The sequence below is a fragment of the Drosophila takahashii genome, chromosome 2L, assembly GCF_030179915.1.
Source record: "Drosophila takahashii strain IR98-3 E-12201 chromosome 2L, DtakHiC1v2, whole genome shotgun sequence".
Lineage (NCBI taxonomy): Eukaryota > Metazoa > Arthropoda > Insecta > Diptera > Drosophilidae > Drosophila > Drosophila takahashii.
The window spans coordinates 25,044,544-25,065,770 of NC_091678.1; the positions used below are offsets into that span (position 1 = coordinate 25,044,544).

General features: G+C 41.0%; 5 protein-coding genes and 1 long non-coding RNA gene across 7 annotated transcripts; 3 read left to right on the forward strand and 3 right to left on the reverse strand.

The window, feature by feature from the left end:
* Positions 1–1,040: 1,040 nt before the first annotated feature.
* Positions 1,041–5,220, forward strand: nompB (intraflagellar transport protein 88-like protein nompB). Its single transcript, XM_017155680.3, has 8 exons — positions 1,041–1,248; positions 1,301–1,497; positions 1,987–2,227; positions 2,292–3,042; positions 3,161–3,360; positions 3,820–4,726; positions 4,810–4,899; positions 4,958–5,220. Exons 1-8 carry the CDS (start codon positions 1,120–1,122, stop codon positions 5,077–5,079), a joined length of 2,637 nt encoding a protein of 878 aa, XP_017011169.2. The 5' UTR covers positions 1,041–1,119; the 3' UTR covers positions 5,080–5,220.
* A 32-nt stretch (positions 5,221–5,252) lies between these two features.
* On the reverse strand, positions 5,253–9,135 carry Lamp1 (lysosome-associated membrane glycoprotein 1). Its single transcript, XM_017155797.3, has 4 exons — positions 8,899–9,135; positions 6,612–6,953; positions 6,296–6,517; positions 5,253–6,234 (listed from the first exon to the last, which is right to left on the reverse strand). The coding sequence occupies exons 1-4, from the start codon at positions 8,951–8,953 to the stop codon at positions 5,894–5,896; spliced, it is 960 nt and encodes a 319-aa protein (XP_017011286.1). The 5' UTR covers positions 8,954–9,135; the 3' UTR covers positions 5,253–5,893.
* A 1,056-nt stretch (positions 9,136–10,191) lies between these two features.
* LOC138913852 (uncharacterized) lies at positions 10,192–11,238 on the reverse strand. The gene is made up of 3 exons (XR_011419718.1): positions 11,085–11,238; positions 10,791–10,866; positions 10,192–10,347 (listed from the first exon to the last, which is right to left on the reverse strand). It is a non-coding gene; the product is annotated as an uncharacterized lncRNA (long non-coding RNA).
* A 511-nt stretch (positions 11,239–11,749) lies between these two features.
* LOC108066947 (uncharacterized) lies at positions 11,750–13,781 on the reverse strand. The gene is given in 3 exon segments (XM_017155757.3): positions 11,750–12,554; positions 12,614–12,782; positions 13,320–13,781. Coding segments are annotated over 3 exon segments (1,251 nt in total). The 5' UTR covers positions 13,685–13,781; the 3' UTR covers positions 11,750–11,837.
* A 1,456-nt stretch (positions 13,782–15,237) lies between these two features.
* On the forward strand, positions 15,238–16,895 carry Uba4 (Ubiquitin-like activating enzyme 4). Its single transcript, XM_017155732.3, has one exon. It carries the CDS (start codon positions 15,399–15,401, stop codon positions 16,761–16,763), a length of 1,365 nt encoding a protein of 454 aa, XP_017011221.2. The 5' UTR covers positions 15,238–15,398; the 3' UTR covers positions 16,764–16,895.
* Positions 16,896–17,024: 129 nt separating this feature from the next.
* Positions 17,025–20,970, forward strand: Sgp (Sgroppino). Of its 2 annotated transcripts, XM_017155719.3 has the most exons (6): positions 17,025–17,278; positions 17,354–17,466; positions 17,724–18,234; positions 18,300–19,017; positions 19,077–19,107; positions 20,518–20,970. In XM_017155719.3, exons 1-6 carry the CDS (start codon positions 17,203–17,205, stop codon positions 20,551–20,553), a joined length of 1,485 nt encoding a protein of 494 aa, XP_017011208.2. In that variant the 5' UTR covers positions 17,025–17,202; the 3' UTR covers positions 20,554–20,970. The 2 variants fall into 2 exon arrangements, with proteins under 2 accessions (XP_017011208.2, XP_017011198.2); XM_017155709.3 differs by lacking the exon at positions 20,518–20,970 and having other exon boundaries at positions 19,077–19,505.
* The last annotated feature ends 257 nt before the right edge of the window (positions 20,971–21,227 follow it).

A 21,227-nucleotide genomic window follows, 5' to 3' on the forward strand; every position in this document is an offset into this window, starting at 1 on the left:
CTTCCAGGTGCCTATTGCTTCGCTTCCACGCCTTGGGCGACACTCAATGACTCAGTCAGTCATTTAGTCAGCGCGGCAATCGTTGAGATTGATTATGTCTGCCTTAATCAGTCTAATGTAATCAACATATTTCTGCCTTTGTCTGTATATGTCAAAGAAAATAATTTTTTAAAAAGGAAAGGAACTTCAACGTCACGAATATTTGTGACAAATATAACTTAAATAAATATGAAATTAAAACACCTTTTAACAAGTTAAAAATCTACAAAGAGAAAATTATACGTTTTAGGTGCCGTTTTCCTTTTGATAATTTTTTCTGTGTAGTGACGATCGCACCTGTAACATAAAAAAGTTATGATATCATTTTTTGTGACAAATGTTTATTATAAGATTCATTAAATAATACACTTTTAAAAAAATTTGCATTCTGCACGCTTCCCTAAAATCGTACAGTCTTTTCCATTGCAGCGTGCTGAATGAGAAAAATTTTAAAAGTGTATTTACTTTAGCTTTTACCGTTAAACTAGAGGGTTTTTTAAAAAGTGGTAAGACACAACTTTTAAGTTGCCTAATAAAGCAAAATTAATTTCTGGACACATTTATAATCTAGACACATTTTATAAACGTTTGTGGGCGTTAGAGGGGGCGTGGCGCTCGGCTGAAATAAACTTGCGTTGCGTAGGAAGCCCAAGAATATGTGTGGCTAATCCCAATTTTCTAGCTTTTATAGTTTCTGATATCTCAGCGTTCATACGCACACACAGACAGACAGACGGACATGGCAATATCGACTCGGCTAGTGACCCTGATCATGAATATATATCCTTTATAGGGTCGGAAACGCTTCCTTCTCCCTGTTACATACTTTAGCACGAATACAATTACCCCTTTACTCTACGAGTAACGGTTATAAAAATCATAAATTCGTACAGTAGTATTTTCAGTCGGTATTTTTCCACAGGTAATATACCAATTTAATAAGAAACCATGACTCTTGATTACCAAGGAAACATGACCAAAACAAAGACCTACCCCTAAGTTGTCCGCTTTTAAATGAAAACATTTTGCAAGTGCTTTTATGCCGCAAACAAATATCTGTAAAATAGCTAACTGATTAAAATGGCATTAAAAACCAGTGCTAACGAGAAAGAAGGATTAATGGAGGCTGGTGCCGAAACAGGGGCAGTTCCTCCCCCTCCACCAACGGCAGCAGGAAGGCCCAGGCCTCCCACATCGCAGCTATTTTCGGTGAGTCTTGGAAAATATGAATGTGGTTTCCTTACTAATTCGTCTAATTTAGCGGGGCAATCTGGTTAGCAGTCGGGCAGCAGGAGGCGATAAATCAGGTCTGGCCAGGCCATCAACAGCAGTCCGGGCAGTGGGCTATGCGGCCAATAGCGGGTCTGCTGGTCAAAGGTTCGACCAGTTCTTCCTGGAGAAGGCCAAGCAGCAAACACTTTCGTCCGCAAACGCTGTAGACGCCGCCAAGGAAGTAAAGTGAGTGAAATAAAAAATTGTATTTTGTACTTTGAGCCATTTTATATTATGTACGATGTAGAATGAAAGCAGTTAAACACGATATAAAGATTAGTTAAATAATTTCCTTACTAAAATATTAAGTCGCAATTTCACTTTAGTCTAGGACAAAATTAAGATTTTCAGTCATATTTTGGCAGTGACAAACACAAAAGTTTTATTTCCTTTTTTTAACCGTATAAAATCATTTTACTCTACAAACCTACAATCTTTCCTTTCAAGAATTATATTTTTGTCCACCAAGTGACGTCACATTTATCCCTTTGAATAGAATATAATTCCAAATAAAATATATAGACGTTATTATTTGCTGGATGAACTGAATTACTTTCAAATAAACTACTTTCTATTAAGTCCATAAACCCCAAAGTTGGCATACGATATAGATTTAGAAACATTAACCTTGTTTTGAATACCCTTGTTTTTAATAATGCAATTACTTGATGATAGTCCTCAGATCAAATACAAGAATCTGGAGGGCAAGATTGTAAAGCTCCTGGAATCGTCCATTGTTTTGGCTTGGCAAAGCACAGCGGCTCGATCGAGTGGAGATATAAACTCGGAGGCGAAATCGGCATTGGCCGAGTCGTTGAATAAGGCCAAGGAAGCGTTCTCATTGGATCGGACATTGCACCGATTTCGAGACCAGCAGGGCGAGAATGTGTACCACAATTTTGACTTGACATATGCGGTGAGTGAGACTAAGGTGATCACTGATCATTTAAATCCAATAAAATATTTCGGTGACATTACAGGTGTTCTTTAATCTTGCGGAGCAGTACGAACGCAATGATCTGCACATCGAGGCCCTCAACACCTACAGCATCATGACCAAGAACAAGATGTTTCCGCACGTGAACCAGCTAAAGCTTAATATGGGAAACATCTACTACAATATGGGTATCTACCAGAAGGCGGTTAAGATGTACCGCATGGCCCTCGACTCGGTGCCGAAGAACTTGAGCCAGTTGCGGCTGAAGATCCGCGAGAACATCGGAATCCTCTTTGTCCGCATGGGCTCCTATTCGGATGCTGCCTCCAGCTTTGAGTTCATCATGTCGGAGCGGGCGGACATCAAGAGTGGCATCCACCTGCTGCTCTGCTACTACGCCATGGGCGACGTGGAGAAGATTAAGTCGGCCTTTCGAAGTCTCTGCGATGTCCAGGCGGGGGAAACGGAAACCGATCTGGGAAGTGAGAGCAATATTATCAAGCTGCAGCAGCAGGCCGGTCAGGCTGGGGATCCGGATTTGCACAAGTCCTCAGACCACGAAGAAAACGGAGGCGCGGATGTGGCCGTTATCGATGCAGAGGGTGGCGGTACCTACGAAAAGGTCCAGGAGTCCGTGAAGTTTTCGGCCAAGGCAAAACAGCGTTATGTTCTCGAAGCCCTCAAGAAAGACGAGCTTGCCACGTACACCAATCAACGACGAAATGCTGAGAAACGATCCATTACCATGATTGTAGATCTGATCTCGCCCCTAATCGAAGAGAACTATAATGATGGTGAGTAATAATGGGACTAATTACAATGATCTATCTATATTGATTGTTTGCTTATACTCATACGAAGTAGTAAAATAAGTTGGATATGGTTTTGCTATTAATACCTTAACAATTACAGGATACAATTGGTGTATTGAAATCATCAAGACCTCTAATCTGGCATGGCTGGCAAACGAACTGGAACTCAACAAGGCCCTAGTATACCTTCGACAAAATGACGTAAACCAGGCCATTGAAACGCTACAAATGTACGATCGAAAGAGTCAGGGATCAATGACGGCCAGTGCTCTGACCAACTTAAGTTTCATCTATATAAGTGTAAGTGGTACTTAATTATTATTAGGGAATCAAAGCTAAATTTACTTCTGAAGTGAAAGTAATACAAATTACACTATGCAACATCTAAAATTTACCTCGATGGATGCTATATTTTTGAGTTCGTTACAAATTTCCAAGTTAAACTGCGTTTTCCAAAAACTTCCCCGACGCAAGCATTCTTAGCACAAGGACCTCAAAGTTCGAAAAATGCTGAATTCATTGTTAAAGTTTTTTAAAAGATACACTCTTTTTAAACCCCATACTTAGTATACTTATAACATACTCAAAATATACATTTTTCAATTCTATTAAAATGAAAGTTCAAATTAATTCATTCAAATAAAACAAATGCATTCATACTTAGGGAGCCGTCTGATAACCTTGATCAATAATTTATTGAAACAACGAAAGAACCTTTAATAAATTTAATAAATAATAATTAATAAAATTAACTTACAGCTAGGCAACCTGGAGATGGCCACACAGTGTCTTAACCAGCTTCAGGAAATCGGAGCGCTGGAGAACAATGCGCTAGCTCTGATCAATGCCAGCATTGTGGACTTGCGGAAGCAGAACTTCACGTCAGCTCGCGATCGTTTGGAGCGAGCTCTGCAACTGCAGCCGACGAACTTTGAGGCCAACTACAATCTCGGCCTGGTGGCCTTGGCCCAGCAGGACTTCGAGCTGGCCGAGGAGCGATTCGAGCTGCTAAAAGCCCAGCTGATGATGCCCCATTCTGTGCAGCACAGCCATGTCTTCTACCAGTTGGCCAAGTTGCAGGAACGCCGGTTAGGAAGCGGATTCCAAGGTAGCTCCACGCCAGGGGTGGCTCTGCAGGCCTATCTCCAAGTGCTGGGCATCTCCGCCTCCGACATCGATTCGCGCCTGTTCGAGAAGGTGGGCTCGCTCTACGAGCAGATTCAGGACCATCAGGAGGCCAATCAGTACTACCACGAGGCGTACCGCATCAACATGAGCGACATCAACATCGCCAGCAGCATTGGCTCCTACTACATCAAGCTCCAGGCCACGGAGAAGGCGCTGTATTACTACGAACGAGCGGTTTTAGCCGATCCCAATGATCCCAACCTAATGCTGCGCATTGCCAGCTGCTTTCGCAACTCGTACCTGCCGCCCAAGCAGTATTTGGGTATGTTCCAGAAGATCCACGTCCGTTTTCCGGACAACCTCACCTGCGTACGGGCACTGATGCAGGTGACCAAGTCGCTGGGCCTGGCAGATTTGCACGAGCGGTATGCAGCGGAATATGCGCGCTTGCAGAAGCAGCAGCAGGAACGTCAGAACGAGCAGCGATACCAGCAGCAGCGCCTCTCATCAGCGGCCTCGTCTAGCAGTCGATTGCGAAGTAGGTTGATTGACCTGAAATGTACACAAATTTATTATTTCTGTGGATATTTAAGCTCATATATTTTGCATCTTATCCTGTAGCTATCAGGCAGTCCAATGAGGAGCGTTTGCAGGAAAACAGCGACCTCTCCAAGAGCATGACCTATTCGCAGAGTCCCGCCACGTATTCCGGTAAAGTTTTGTCAACAACTTAGGAATCCTCTGTGATCTAAAATGTTTGTACTTACAGTCCAGCAGTTTGATCCTTTGGGTCCACCCGCTGAACGTCCCCGGACTGGCAGGGCACAGCAAAGCAGAGACGATTCAGATGATGATGCGGAAATGAATGCCGATAGCCTATTGCCCATTTAAATACATTTCCTGAACTTATTGTTAAACCGAGTGAAAGTTCTGAACATTTTAGCGAAAAAATTCATCGATTTTATTCATATAATGGAGATTTGTTTATAAATGAAATATAAAATGATCAGATATAAAAAAATATAAAAACATCTACCACCTCAAAACAATAATAACATATCTAGTTTGGTTTTTAAATATTATCTTTATTACGCTCTCAAGGCCAATAATACATACATTTTTAGGTTCTGATATAATAAGATTTCAAATTTAAAATTTCGACTGTTCGGATAGAAAATTGTCGCCTTGGTATCGTCGAACGGCGTATAGTACGTAACCATCATCATAACTTTGTCCTTGCCCGATTTCACCTTATTTAAATGACACGCTAGTTAATTTTAAGTGATTGGTTTGTGGAGTAAAATGTGCTTGTATTGCAAGTTTAAAATTTTTGTTCATTGTTCTGTTTTCTTTAAGGAAATTGGGTCAAATCGACAGAAAAAATGTGTGATAACTAATTTCATTTCACAATACAAAGTTTCGACAGTTACAGACACATAAACAGCTTTACAGATCAACTTTTTTGATATTCTTCACCCATCACTAGCTTGCTGATTTTCTATTTCCCTCCTTCTCTCATTCCTAGACAAAACAAACCACTTCAACTCCTACAAATCAAAAGGTACAAAACAAAATGGATCGTTTCTCATATTCACAGACAGCTTCCAATTATCAAAATCAATCTTAATTTTCTCTCTAACGATTTGCTTTCCATTCTCCTTCAATTCCATTCCTAACCTGCCCCAAAGAAACCGATCGACTTCTCTTAGAAGCTCATGTAGCCGCGGGAGGTGGAGCGACGCCTGGCACACAGATAAGAGATTAGAACGACCAGAATTAGTGCGGCCAGGGCAATTCCAACGGCAATGGGTACTACGTCCGACGTCTCAGAGCTGTCGCAGTCGTGAACAGTGGAGAATCCAGTGGCGTTGGCCGACCGGAAAGCCTCCACCTGGACATTGCTGACGGTGATCCATCCTATCAACTGCTTAGCATCAATGGTCTCGGTCAGGTTCAACTTCTGAGCTCGTGTGCAATGGTAGGACATCTTTTCGGGCGTCTTGAACTCTCCATCGCTCCTGTGAATCAGCTGAAGGGTTTGATTTTCTGCAAACATCCAGATGAGTAAAATAATCTTTATAGAAAAGTATAATGTAAAGTTAAATACCCTTGGCGTTGGGGAATTCCTCAGGCAGCAGGGTCAGGTGGATTTGAATGGAAGAGAGCACAGTGCTGTCGTTCTTGTTGTCGAAAAACATCAGGAACGATTGTTTGGAAGTATCGGGTCCCCAAATTAGATGAATAGTCTGAACGGTCTGCTTATCGCAATCTTTGTCTTCAACCGTGGCGTTGCTAGGGATGTTGTACAGACCGTGAGTAAGGTTTCCATCTGAAGAAAACAAAAGCAATGGTCGTTAGTCAGATGTCAGCACAAAGATACCCATTTTTAATAGAATCCTTTTTGCAATCTATCATTTCCTTACCCTTAGTCTCGTAGGTGAAGTTAAGTTGGGCTGCCATTTGGAGCATAATGCAGGAGGCATTCCAAGTGCCCACGGCTGGCGACGGGAATGGTTGTGGGGCCGGGGTCGTGCTTGGCACTGGTGCTGGTGTGGTCGTCGTCTTTGGTGGCTCAGTGGAGGTTGTGGGGGATGTCGGCGGGGCGATCGTCGATGTTGAACTGCTGGTGGTTGGCTTCTCTGTAGTTGTCGAAGTCGTTGAGGTTGATGTGGTTGTGGTGCTGGTCAGTGGGGCTGGGTGCTCCGAAGACGCATCGGGAGTCTTGAACTTTGCATCCTTCAAGCTAATCGATGATTGAGAGAGCACTGAAAGGAGAATAGGGTTAAGAATTATAGAACTTCAAATCTGTTTAGTCTTCCAGGTAACTTTTATTGGCCAATTATGCTGAAATTAAAGGATCTTCAACTAGCTAGTTTTATATTGTAGTCCCAATAATAGTGATAATATAGAGCTTGGATATGATTGCATTTCCATTGTTCTTTTTTTTAACAAAACCTTTCTCCAGTGGGCACAAGAGTGACTCATTTTGCACTCGATGAATAATTTATTTGTGTTTTTACAGAGTGATAAGGGCGGTAGCAAGTTAAATGTGCGGTGCTCCGCACAAGTTGTCACTACTTGCAGATATGCATATATTAATGAGATTATACGAGTCAAGAGGAAAATGTAAAGTAATGAATGTAATGGTTGTTCGATGATGATAAAGCCTACGGAGCAAAAGAATGTATCCGTTCACAAAGCTAAGTTTTATCTAGCTTTAATGCCCCGTTTTTGCTCCTCGCATTTCAAAAACAAATCAAAGTCCAACGTGTTGTTGCTACCCGATCGGTTTTAGTGATTCATACACAAATTAATGTCGCTTTTTACTTGTACCACCTATTGTTTTTCCACATGGAATCTGCTTTCAACTCAGCATTCAATGTGCGGTCACGGATTCACCCACGGCCCCCCGTTCTAGTTCAATGCCGTTCGGTAATGCAGTCCAGAGAGATGACCTTTAAATGCAAGTTAAGCGAGCGAACAGACTGGGGAAAGGCAGACAGCAGACAAGGGGCGTGTCGCGCCTTAGACATGTAATACAATTTTCCGGCGAAGGGGGGAAAATGCTGGGAAAATAAATCGCATGTGGTAATAAGATTTATGCCCCACAACCATGCAGGAAGAATGGTTATAAACGAAGTTCGTAAAAAATGGATTCTCTACTTTTTTCGATATTTTAAGATACATTTAATATATGTTATTTTTCTATAAATATGGTTATGTATAAATTTAGTGGTTAGAATAATCGGTTAATGAATCATAGGTTTGCAGTGATGAGTTCTAAATGGTCGATAGATAATCTGATTTTTCTTTTAATTATTTTGCACAATATTATAGTGGAGTTCTTAAAACTTTCCGATTCTTCTAGTCCTATCAGCGGGTCTATCAAACTAATGTGTGCCACATGCGGGAAGTACATAAGTAAGTATATATGTAATTGTGAAATCAAATGCAAATACCCCGGCATATGGAGATTAGAAGTGGAAAAATAGCAGGCAGTCGCAGACCGCAAGAAATCGGAGACAGCAAACGACATCCACCAGAAGCGGAGTAGTGCGAGTAGTGCCACAGCACCAGGGGGAATTACCGTCCACAAAAGACGCCCCCATCGGCGGGGACGAGGGCGATAAGCAGAGAACAATGAGAACGACTGAGTTGGGCAAATAAATAACAATTTAGAAGCTGCCGAGAATCAAGTGTAATTACTGGGCTGACGAAGGGAAAAGGCAGAGCGGTGATAAATAGAATATGCCTGCATTATCTAGCTATTCCACCGATTCTCGGGATGCAGTAGGTAGACGATGCCAGAAGAGGGAAGGGGAGGGGAACTGGGGGCTGCAACAACGGTAAGGGCCACCATTTTGATAGAGCCCGGAGGTTACATATCTAGAAAACCCGAAAAGAACTGAATAACTGCAGTGCTGGCGAATGGATCATTGCTCCTCTTTGTTCGCGAAACCCAAAACTCTTTTTCGCTCGTACTCCCCAGCCTTTTTTTCCACTTTTTTCGCAGATAAAACACTACAATCAGACGGGCCCAGCTGGTTACGTGAGCGCGAGCGAGACGGCGAATGGGGGGCGGCGGGTAAGCGACAAATATAAATAATTTGCGATGAATAAGCACATTGAACAAAGGCCTCCAGCGCGACGCAGTTTTTTTTCGCTGGCAAAAAAAGGGTTTCCGTAGTTTTCCACCATTTGCCCACTCACCTGCGCCACTTAGCATTAGCAGGGCCGAGCATATCAACAATTTGCTGGCGAACATTTTGAATGCCGATCTAAGGTCGTGGTGCGATTTTCCAATACAATCTGTTCACTTCACTCCGCTGGCGAAACTTCTGCTTGTTGTTGCTTCGTCCGAGTTTAGTTTTTATTTTCCCCTTTTTTTTCCTAGCTAGAGTAGTGTGACCAAGCTGATCGAGCGAACAATCCAAACATCCAACTACAACAGTAATAATACCGCGCGCTCCTATCGATAACGATACGGCATTTAGGGTATTCTCCGGAACTGTTGAATTGGTAAACCGTTATATTTCGGTCAGCTGTTTATCAACTGTTATATGCAAATTTGATTGTTGGGTAATTCAGCCATTCAAAAACCTCTACGTATTTAATTAAAAAGTCATGGCATCCCTGTTGCCTACTCAAATTAGAGAACTTTAAGTTTTTTAGCTATATAATATGTAATTTAAAAAATAACAGTAACTAACTATCTTAATCAATCAATGCATGCCTTACGTGTTGCAGAACTATTTTGCAACTTATTTAAGAGAAAAAGGAAAAGATAATCGAAAAAACAATGAAATTTTCAAGGAAGTAGGCGTTTTAATTTTTGACTAAAAATAAAAATCTTAAATAGGCAATAATATATACCCCTGGAACACTACCTATCGAGCGAGCATTAGGCTATAAGTTTTATTTTAACTGCAAGGGTATATAAACTTTTAACATCTTGATTTATTTACCAACTTTCATGACTTAGTAGTTTTTCAGCTAAAAACAATCTTAAAATCATTGAACAAATTAACCAAAAGAAACGTTCTTGCTTAACAAATATACACTCATAAAAAAAAATCGAAGAATTTCCTTAAAATCTAGAAAATTCTTTCTTGAATTTTTGCCAAAGGCGACCTCACCTTTGTTTCAAGAAATGGTTTTTTTGAAAGGCACCATTAAAACCAGAAAAAATATTTCTTGTTTTAAGAAATTAAATTTCTTAAAACAAGAAAGGGTTTTTTAGAAAGCCACCATAAAAACAAGAAAAAATATTTCTTAAAACAAGAAAGGCGATTCTTGTTTCAAAGGTGGTTTGTTTCTTGTTTCAAGAAATTAAATTTCTTAAAACAAGAAAGGGTTTTTTAGAAAGGCACCTTTTGAACAAGAAAAATTCTTTCTTGTTTAAATTTCCTTTCAAGAAATTTTATTTCTTGATTTAAGAAATAATATTTCTTGAAGGGAAGTTTTATATTAACACTGAAACCCTAAAAATAAAATGTAACTTGGTTTTTTCTTTTGCATATTTTATTTATTTAAATTTAAAACATTTAACACTGAACATTTAAACAATTTTAAATAACACATTTTTGACTTAAGAAAACATTATTATAACCAAATATGTAGTTGCAGGCATAAAAAATTATTTTCTTCGGCTTTCCTCATCTGGAAAAAAAGAGTTATTGGGATATCAATGATTTGTTTTTAGATAAGAATAGATAGATGTTTTTAGATAATAGATAATAATGTAATGTTAATAATAGCCAAAATACAAACACGTTGGTCAGACGACCGAGAGAGGAGCAAGACAGGTAGAAAATGAAGAAGGAAGGGTTGAAAATCTAATTTCAGAAAGAGCCACATACATACATATATATTTACATACAGTCCTTTGCGCGAAGGGAGACCGAATGTAAGCAGGTCAGATCATGACAATTTTAAGAAGGAGTAGAGAGAAACGTCGCGACGCGTAGGTCAAGCGAGCGAGAGAGAGGAGCAGAATATGAAAGGGTTGAAAATCGGGTTTCAGATCGGGTGAGCCGCGTACATGCATAGATATTTACATGCATACATAAGTATGTCAAACAAATACAACATATTTTTCTTACCTTAGAAGGTTTTAAAACAAAATTACAGCTTCGACAAACAAATTATTTGGCTGTTGCAACTGCAGGTATTTTCACTCTGAAAAATAAATAAAATGCGAGTAATAAGATAAAGTTATTATAGAACTGTACACCCACAAATTTATGTACAAATGTATGTATGTACGTAGCTCTTAGCTAAAAAACAATTCACCTAAATTGGTATACGCTTGTTAAAGAGATTTGAAATGTATCCTTTAATTACATACATACAATTGTACGCCCGCTATACAAAAAATTATATACATATTTACATACCTTTGAATATTCGGAAAAAGGCTTCACCTCTTATCCGCTTGAAAATCACGTCCATCACTCACGAATTTTTTTCACAACTGACGCTCGGGGGATCAGAGAAGTCGGTAGCCGGATAGTAGTCGGGCCGAGTAGGCCCTTCGTCCCACTTCGTTTTTCTTGTCGTTAACATTCGGCAGCCGAAGGAAGTCAATGGCTACTTTCCTATATTCTAGGGTCATTTCATTCATATATTCAAAGGTGATTTTGTCCTAAAATACGTACAAAAATGTTTTGGCTGCGACGGCAAAACAGACATATGAGATTTTAATTTTTCTATTTTTAAGAAAAATTCTTTCTTGAATTTTTTCCATCAAGAAAGGTTTTCTGTATTCAAAGGCCAATTTTCTAATAACAAGAAATTTTTTTTCTATTTTCAAAGGTAGGCCGATTCAATGGCGAGATTTCCAAAATTTAGAAATTAATTTTTATGAGTGTATGCTTATTTACGTTATGGAGACGCTTTTGGGCAATTAAAGTTCTTAAAATGGGAACTTTACAAGTGCTAAATACCTTGATTAATGGCAAATAATATTATAATGGAAATAGCATGCGTGTAAACGGGGTAATGAGCTATCCATATATTACGTAATCATAGTTTTTTTTATCACTCCCCCCACTTTTTTAATTTTTTGTTTTGTGGGAGTAATTATTTGGATGTAACCCCTTACCCCTTGGATGATTACGTAATGTATGGACAACCTCTAAAAAACTAATTCAATCCAAGACGCCAGCGCGTTCAAAGTGCGGTAGCGAGTAGCGAAGTGTCTCCGCCAGTCGGCGGGACTCGAACATCTGACGCAACTTTTGCTTGGCAAAGTCGGCGTCCTTGAAGCTTTCCAGATTGTTGTCCGCTGTCTGGGCCTTGTCCTGGCTGACAGTGGGGAAGATGCCGTAGCTGGCGAAGAAGCCGTAGGCCTCGCGGCGGTGAACCTCCTCCAGGATCTGCTCGTAGCTGGGCACAGGGACGCCCAAGTCGAGATCGAGCAGCGTCTTCGCCAGCCGAGCGTGGTATGTGCGCAGCAGTTGGGGTCGCTTGTGACGCAGAACGTCCAGGGTGAGGCTGGTATAGAAGAAGTAGTTGAGGTCGATGCCCGGACTGCCCCACACGCTCAGCTGGAAGTCGATGAGGATGAGATCCTGCGGACGTCGCGCTGTGTCGTACTTAAACAGCATATTGTTGACCCACAAATCTCCGTGGTTGAGGACCTTAATCTCCTTCTCCAGCGGAGCCTGACTGCGTTCCAAATTAGCCCGCTGGTTCTCCATATACTTGCCAATCTTCCCGGCGATTCTCTCGAATCCAGGCCACGAGCTCACCAGTGAGTGCAGTTCGCTGCCATTGCCCGAGAAGAACTTCATCAGCAGTCCGTCCTTTCCAAGACCTTTAGGCGATAGCATGCCGTCGGTATAGGTATCGAAGATGTGGGGATCCTGTGTAATCCGAAGTAGTAAGATTAAGATCTCAAAGATCTCCGTTGGAGTCAACTCACCAGCACTGAAAGGGCCATTGAAGTGGCATGAAACTCGGCCAAGCGCTCCATGACCAGTTGGCAGTGATCCTCATCCAAGCCCAACTCACGGGAAGCCATCTCAAATCCCAGCTGGCCCAGATCTTCGAAGACAAGGGTGTTCTCCGGTTTTTTTATGCACTGGTAAAGCCTGCGAAAAAGCAATTAGAATTCAATGTTTAATTATAGAACCACAATTTTATGGAAATTTATAACGACCCACCCTCAAACGCTCTAAAGTACATCACGCATACGCACTGTACTCGCTCATACGTACTGTTTCACAAGGCTGGTGTATGTGGCGTATGAGTAATTTTAAAGAACATTTTAAATTGCACAAGGCCTAAATAAATTTTTTTATTTTTTGAGTATATTTTTTGGACACCAAAATCTTGCATAAATAAATAAAACCAAAAAAAATGTAATTATATAAACATTTTGAAACACACGAATGCACATATATGGTTACCCTTGAAACCTTTTTATGTCGAATTCCGTGTTTTTATAACGTGTTTTGGGGTAACGATTTTTTAAGTGCACCTGAAATATTCCTTTTCATTTTATGATTACTCTTAAAACCTTTTTATGTCAATTTCCTTGTTTTTATAAAGACCTATAGGTCGTTTTGGGGTAACGATTTTATAAGTGCACCTAAAATATTCCTTTTCATTTCCTAAATATCACTTACTTTGGTCCGAAGCGTCGATTGCACTGCATCATTAGCTCCAGTCGGGGAAGAACTTCGTAGTACGTGATCTTCTCCTTCAGGTACACTTGCAGATCATTGATAAACTCCACAGAATCCAGGCGAGGAATGCTCTTCACAATAAAAAGGATGTGCTGCTCCGGATGATCAGGACGTTTGAACGTTACTTTCGCTCGCTAAATCTGGCTGCAGTAGTTTTCCCCCGTGCTGCTGCCCATTCGAATGTGTACGGACAGCAGTTGGACTCTAGCGGTTCTCAAAGCCGTTTCCAGCACTTCCTCGAAAAAGGCCGCGTCCAGGTGTCTAGGTGGAGCAACCACTTCCGCATCGAACACAACACTACACATTTTGCGATCGTTTGAAAAGTAGCAAGCGTGCGGTGCTCAATTTATATACGTGTTACTCTTGCTGCCTATGATCTTGCTGACTTGAATCCAGCAGCACAATTAATTATAGTTATGTGTAGCCAGTTATATGTAGTATTGTATTTTTTTATAAGTATATATACGGATTTAATAGGCGACAACAAGATGTCTAATTTTTCTAAATTTTTTAACACGCAACGCGGAGACGTCGATCTTTTTAGGCGTATTACGTACTAATTGGATTTGCTTTATTCTGTTTGCATCTGCTTTCTATATTGTTTGATGGATACACCCTGGATCGATGGACAGCTCATTATCTTATCACGTTCGGATTCGAAATTGCATTACCATAACTAGTTTTTGATAAGGGAACGCTTTTCAGTCAAGTGTCAATCCGAACTTATTTATTCGATTACGTAATACTAATAAATAATAATAATTCAGAAAACGGCACTAAGACCACATTCTTATATTAAAACCAAAGGGTATTGATTTAAGACCAGTAAATTTAGATTTAAGTTGAACTTATGCACGCGCGCGTAACACGGTGCGATTGCCCAGTTGGTAAGGCGTCTGACTCTGATGTGAGAGGACCCCGGTTCAAAACCCGAATAAGTCAAAGTAAGTAAAAAGTTTTTCAAATGTATTTCAATTAACATTTCCCTTATAACTTTAAGAACAAAAATGTACTAAAAAAGTTAAGTTGTTAATTTACTAATTACAAAAAAAAAATAAGTTGTATTGTGAGCGGGGATTGAACCTCGTACCCCCAAACACAAAATAATACCAGAATCAAGCCCCTTGGCCCCTGGGCCATGGCCTTATTATTTCCTTCCATGGCAGAATGCTTACAGGAGCATTCAAACAAAATTATTTTTTTACTAAAAATAAATATATATTTAAGTACGTTTCGTTCTTAAAGTAAGAACAGTGTAAAAGTGTAAAACAAAATTTCTCGAGGTTTTTGCTGCTTTTCCAAAGAATTAGAATCAGATGAGAGTTTTACAGAAAATTTTAATTTTTTAGACAATTTGCCATTTTAATAAACTATACGACCCCAATGACTTCTGGCACTTCCAATGTTATGTTGTTGAATGTAAGAGAAATATACTCCAAAATTTCTTCCAAGCTTTGATCGATCTATACATTAAAGAATAATGCTCTCCGATCTTTAAAAAATTAATTTTTCGAAGTCAAACCACACGTCTTAACAACGAATATTTATGTCTGGCCAATATTCCCAATATATTTAAATCAAAAAAAGGATCCTTTCCTCTAAAAAAGGAACCAATATGCGCGGCTATTTGTTTTATTTATTTAATCAATTAATATTACTCTCGGTTTGAATTGAAATTGAAATTTTAACTGAATATGAAAGAAGAAATTGTTTTATTTTATTTCCCAACACATATTTATTGTTATCAAATATGTAATATTTTAGAAATTACATTTCCATAGTTTGGGCAGATCATCAACAACGCATTCAAAATCCAGTTCCAGATCCAGTTCACGGAATGAACTTCATTCGCTTATATCGATAACACTTCGTTGGGAATCATCGGCGGCCGATGACCGGCCCATTAACAACAATCCATTGGTGTTATTATTTTAACACAATTTTGGCGAATAGGCTTGAAATTTCACTTCACACAGAAGCCGTTTTAAATCTCATAGTCTACTGACTACCAGCTTCCCAATGATCGAATCCGAGGCAGATTCCGAACGGACCAAGCTGAAGCGGGAGATCTCCGAACTGCGGGCAGCGCTCAACAGGAAGGAGCAATGTCTGCGGGACCTGGAGGCCGCGGTTTCCAGCGCCGCCAGTGCAGCGGATCCGGTTGCGGATGATGGTGTGGAACCGCAGGGAGAATCGGGAGTCCACACCAAATTGACCAACGACGACATAGCCCGGTACAGCCGCCAACTCATATTGCCGGACTTCGGGGTCCAGGGACAGCTAAGGCTAAAAAACAGCTCCGTGCTGATTGTGGGCCTTGGCGGATTGGGCTGTCCGGCGGCGCAATACCTTGTGGCAGCTGGATGCGGCCGCTTGGGACTCATCGACTACGACGATGTGGAGCGCAGCAACTTCCACCGCCAGATTCTGCACTCCGAGGCTCGGTGCGGCATGTCCAAGGCGGAATCGGCGAGGATTGCCCTGCTGGAGCTGAATCCCCACTGCGAGATCCGCTGCCATTCGAGGCTGCTGTACAGCCAGAACGCCCTGCAGATCATCCGTGGCTACGACGTGGTCCTGGACTGCAGCGACAACGTGCCCACGCGTTATCTACTTAGCGATGCCTGCGTGATGCTGCGGAAGCCACTCGTCTCCGGGAGCGCCCTGAAGATGGATGGTCAGCTCACCGTTTACAGCCATGGAAATGGGCCGTGTTACAGGTGCATCTACCCAGTGCCTCCGCCGCCGGAAGCGGTCACAAACTGTGGCGACGGTGGAGTCCTGGGCGCTGTCACTGGCACAATTGGAGCGATGCAGGCGCTGGAGGCCATCAAGCTGATTGTGGGACTGGGCGATGTCCTCGCCGGTCGGCTGCTCATCTTCGATGGCAGCAGCGGATTGTTCCGGAACATTCGCATCCGCAGCAAGCGACCCAACTGCCATGTGTGCTCTGCCCAGCCGCTAATCACGGAGCTAGTCGACTACGAGATGTTCTGTGGGATGCATGCCACCGATAAGGATAGTCCCTTGCAACTGCTGGCGGCAGATGATCGCCTTTCGGTGGAGGAGTACCGCGAGAAGGTCCAGGCACAACCCCATTTGTTAATCGATGTAAGGCCAACGGCCGAGTTCGAGATTTGCCAGCTGCCCGAGTCTGTAAATGTGCCGCTGGTCGAGATCCTGGACGATGGCTACTTAAAACGCTTCACCAAGCAGCTGGAGGACAAGGAGCTGCCCATCGTCCTGCTCTGCCGGCGGGGAAATGACTCGCAGATCGCCGTTCAGCATGTTCGCAATCGATTCCCAATGCATTCCGTTCGAGACCTGATTGGCGGACTGCACGCCTGGACGAACAATGTAGACCCCAGTTTTCCGATATATTAATCCAATGATTGTTATGCGTATGAGTTTATGTAGATTTATTCATTGTTTCTTTTGCGATTGCGTTGGTTTCTGTCTGTTTTGTTATTACAAATACCAAGCCTAGTGTAATAAAATGAATAATGCAGTTTTTAATCCGATACCATGGGAATGGGAATAGAATTTAATTTCTTCCTGGTTTTAAGGCGGAAACTCTAAATTACATTGTATATCTGTGTGGTACTTTTATTTACATCTATGTACTATTACGTACGTTTGCTTAATCAATTACAAAATTAGTACATTTCATAAGCTTTCACAGCTAGGTGGAATATTTGTATAATTAGGGACTTATAATGAACACCAAAAGGGCATTAGCAATCGTTTATAAGTAGCATACATTGGAAAAACATTGCTCATTTTTGAAGGCGAATCGGCGGAATCGATATCATTCCATTACAAAATGCAGACAGACATTCTAAAATTTTATCAAAACAAAACGGTGTTTGTCACTGGAGGTACTGGGTTCCTGGGAAAAGGTATACGATCTGACCAGATCAAGGATGTACCGGGATTAAATTCATAGTATAAATCCTTTTATATTTGATTTGCAGTGATTATTGAGAAACTGCTGCGTTCCACAGATGTAAAGCGTGTATATTTTTTGGTAAGGACCAAGAGGAAGGAAAATGTGGAAGGACGTTTCGAGGCATGGAAAAAAGAACCGGTGAGTCTTAAACTTTGTAATACCTCAAAGTGCTAGGTAATTGATCTATAAATATCTAATCGATGGATTTCTAGAATATAATCCTCTCTAAAAATATTTTAGGGTATACATGATTTTTATGATGAAAAGTTTTCTGAAATTAAATAAACAATTAACTGTTATTATCAAACTAAATTCCATATATGTATGTTTTATAAACGAATCACCTAGTTTCGGAAGTGTGTAGTGCAATTAGGCTAACCAATTGTTCTTTCTAGGTTTTTGAGGCCCTACTGAGAGTCAAACCAAAGGCTCTACACTTGGTGACGCCCATTTCTGGGGACTGCAGTGAACCGGGTCTGGGGCTCAGCGAAGGAGATCGCAGAGTCCTGACTACCGAGGTGCATGTGATCATCCACAGTGCCGCCTCCATCCGCTTTGTGGAGCCCCTCCACAACGCTCTAAAAATCAATACACGTGCCACGCGCCTAATGATCCAGCTGGCCAAGGAGATGCAGTGCCTCGAGGCCTTCGTGCATATCTCCACGGCCTTCTCCAACTGCCCCAAGGATCACATAGAGGAGCGTTTCTATCCGGAACTGCTGACGCTTCCGGCGAACAAGGTGCTTGAATTCAACGAGACTTTGAGCCCAGAGCTGTTGAACAATATTGCTCCCGGTTTGATGGGCCAATTTCCGAATACCTACACATATACGAAAGCTCTGGCCGAGCAGGTAGTCCAGATGGAGGCTCAGGATCTGCCTATCTGCATTTTTCGTCCTGCCATTAGTGAGTGATTTTATGTGTATTCTTGCTTCCTGCAAAAATATGTTTGTATGTTTGGTCCCTCTCAGTTTTAGCCAACTTTAAGGAGCCGATGTCGGGATGGATTGACAATCTTCACGGAATCGTAGCCTTAATTTACGGCAATGCTCACGGGATCCTCCGCCTACTGTATGTCAATCCCAAGGCGGAGGCGTTATTAGTTCCTGGCGACTATTGCGCAAACGTGGCCCTGGCTTCCGGATGGCATGTGGCCAAAAGAACTCTTCAACCGAACTCGTCACCGGCGGTAAGGAATCCGCCATCCATCTACACCCTCGCCACGGCCAAATCGAATCCGATTACTTTTGGAGAAGGAGTGAAGTTGGGAATCGCACGTAACCATAAGATTCCGGTCACCAAAACAATTTGGTTTCCATTCGCCCACTTCACCACCTGTCCTTGGCTATTTAAGTTGGGGTGTATATTCTATCATCTGCTGCCTGGTTATCTGTTTGATCTTCTCCTACGGATTCAAGGCAAAAAGTCCATCCTGATAAAGAGTTATCACAAGATCCACGAAGCACTGGTGCTGCTGTACCCCTTTAGTGGAAAAACATACATTATGGATATGAAAAATACCAACCAGATGTGGAAGTCTATGTCACCGGAAGATAAGGCAATATTTCCCTTCGATATGGCCAACCTGAACTGGGAGGAGTACTTCAAAAGAATTCTGACCGGCATGCGCGTGTTCCTCTTCAAAGAGTCCTGGGATACCTTGGAACAGGCCAAGCGGAGACTATTCAGGTGCGTAGATCTTCGATTTGGTAGCAACTATTAAAATATGTATGCTCTCCCACTTTTAGATTTTACTTAATGCATCGCGCTTTTCAACTGGTACTGTGTCTTGTGTTTGCCAAATTAATTTGGATCACGTACAATTTTGTTCTTAATTCATGTTTTAAATCAATTGATGTTTGTCTAGAACCCTCGACAATCAACTTTCCAAGTATATAATACATGCTAAAGTTTATAATTTGAAAATTAAAAGGGTTACATTAAAAACAAGAGAGAACGCTATAGTCGGGTTGGTGTCCCGACTATTTAATACCCGTCACTCAGCTAAAGGAAGTGCAAACGCTGTACTCGACTATAATCGTAGCTCAGCTAAAGGGAGTGCGAGGGAGATAGATATATGTATATATTTTGATTGCGTATAACTTTTTAATGGATGGTCCGATTTGAAAAATGTCTTCTACATTTCGATAGATATAAATATACACAACAAAATTGCATTTATACTTCTCGGAAATCTTTAAAGATGTGGGTGCAGGACCCATTTTAAAATCGTTAGTGGGCGATTAGAGGGGGCGTGGCGCTCGGCTGAAATAAACTTGCGCTGCGTAGGAGGCCCAAGAATATGTGTGGAAAATCTCAACCTTCTAGCTTTTGTAGTTTCCCAGATCTCAGCGTTCATACAGACGGACAGACGGACATGGCTAGATCGACTCGGATAGTGACCCTGATCAAGAATATATATACTTTATAGGGTCGGAAACGCCTCCTTCTACCTGTTACATACTTTTGCACGAATCTAATATACCCTTTTACTCTACGAGTAACGGGTATAAAAAGAATCAAATTATAGAACAAATTTTTTTACCCGTTACTTGTAGAGTAAAAGGGTATATTGTATTCGTGCAAAAGTATGTAACAGGGAGAAGGAAGAGTTTCCGACCCCATAAAGTATATATATTATATGATGGACGTTGATGCACTACAAGCAGTACAAACAAGTGATCAGGGTCACTAGCCGAGTCGATATAGCCATGTCCGTCTGTCCGTCCGTATGAACGCTGAAATCTCGGAAACTACAAAAGCTAGAAGGTTGAGATTTTCCACACATATTCTTGGGCTTTCTACGCAGCGCAAGTTTATTTCAGCCAAGCGCCACGTCCCCTCTAACACCCACAATCGCCCCCTAACGATTTTAAAATGTGTCTGGCGCCCACACCTTTAAAGATTTCCGAGAAGTATAAATGCCATTTTGTTGTGTGTATTAATACCTATCGAAATGTATAAGACATTTTTCAAATCGGACCGTTCATTAAAAAGTTATGCGCAATCAAAAAATGTTATATATCCATCTCCCTCGCACTCCCTTTAGCTGAGTGACGGGTATTAAGATAGTTAGCACACCAACCCGACTATAGCGTTCTCTCTTGTTTTTTATTCAAAAACAGAAAAGATAAGAAATATGTATCTGTATTTTATTCATTAAAAAAATCATTTTTCTTGATTTTTCAGCTAAGGAGTATAAACTTAAGGAAATTCAGTGGGTGATACATTAGCAAGATTCAACTCCTTATCTCAATTACACTAGTTATAATTTAAGTATTAGATAAAAAACATGCAACATTTCAGTTCGGCCAACTACGAAATATTTGCAGTGCACTCAACAGCTGAGTGGCGTTCAAGCCATGGATAATGCGGAGACAACAACAAACCAGGTAGATTGGCGGGCAGGTGTAAAATTTCGGAACACGCACACTCTGGTGATTGTAAATTCTGAATTTTATATAGACATCGAGAGTGCATAGATTGGCAGAGCTGCTAAGTTAGACATTTCCAAGCTAAAGCTAGCTATTAAACAAAAGAAAATATCTATTAAGAACTTAACTTTAAAAACCAAAATGAATGACAAATATGTTAAAAAATTCATCTTCTTGGATCACCTACAAAACACAAACCATTATGGTATTCCCTAAACGGTTGAATTGTTTAATTTCGGTCAGTTGTTAATCAGCTGTTTTTTGGTATCTCCAGTAATTTAAGGCATTAACTAGCAATACAAATACAATTTTTAATGTTATAGGTTTCGTACAATTTGACAACATATTTAAAGCAGGGACCGTAAATAAGAGTTATTTGTGATTTTTATTTTTATTTTAAAAGGCCTACTGAGATTTGTACAAGTTTTAATTAACAATTTAACTGGTTTTTATGCACTTTATAGA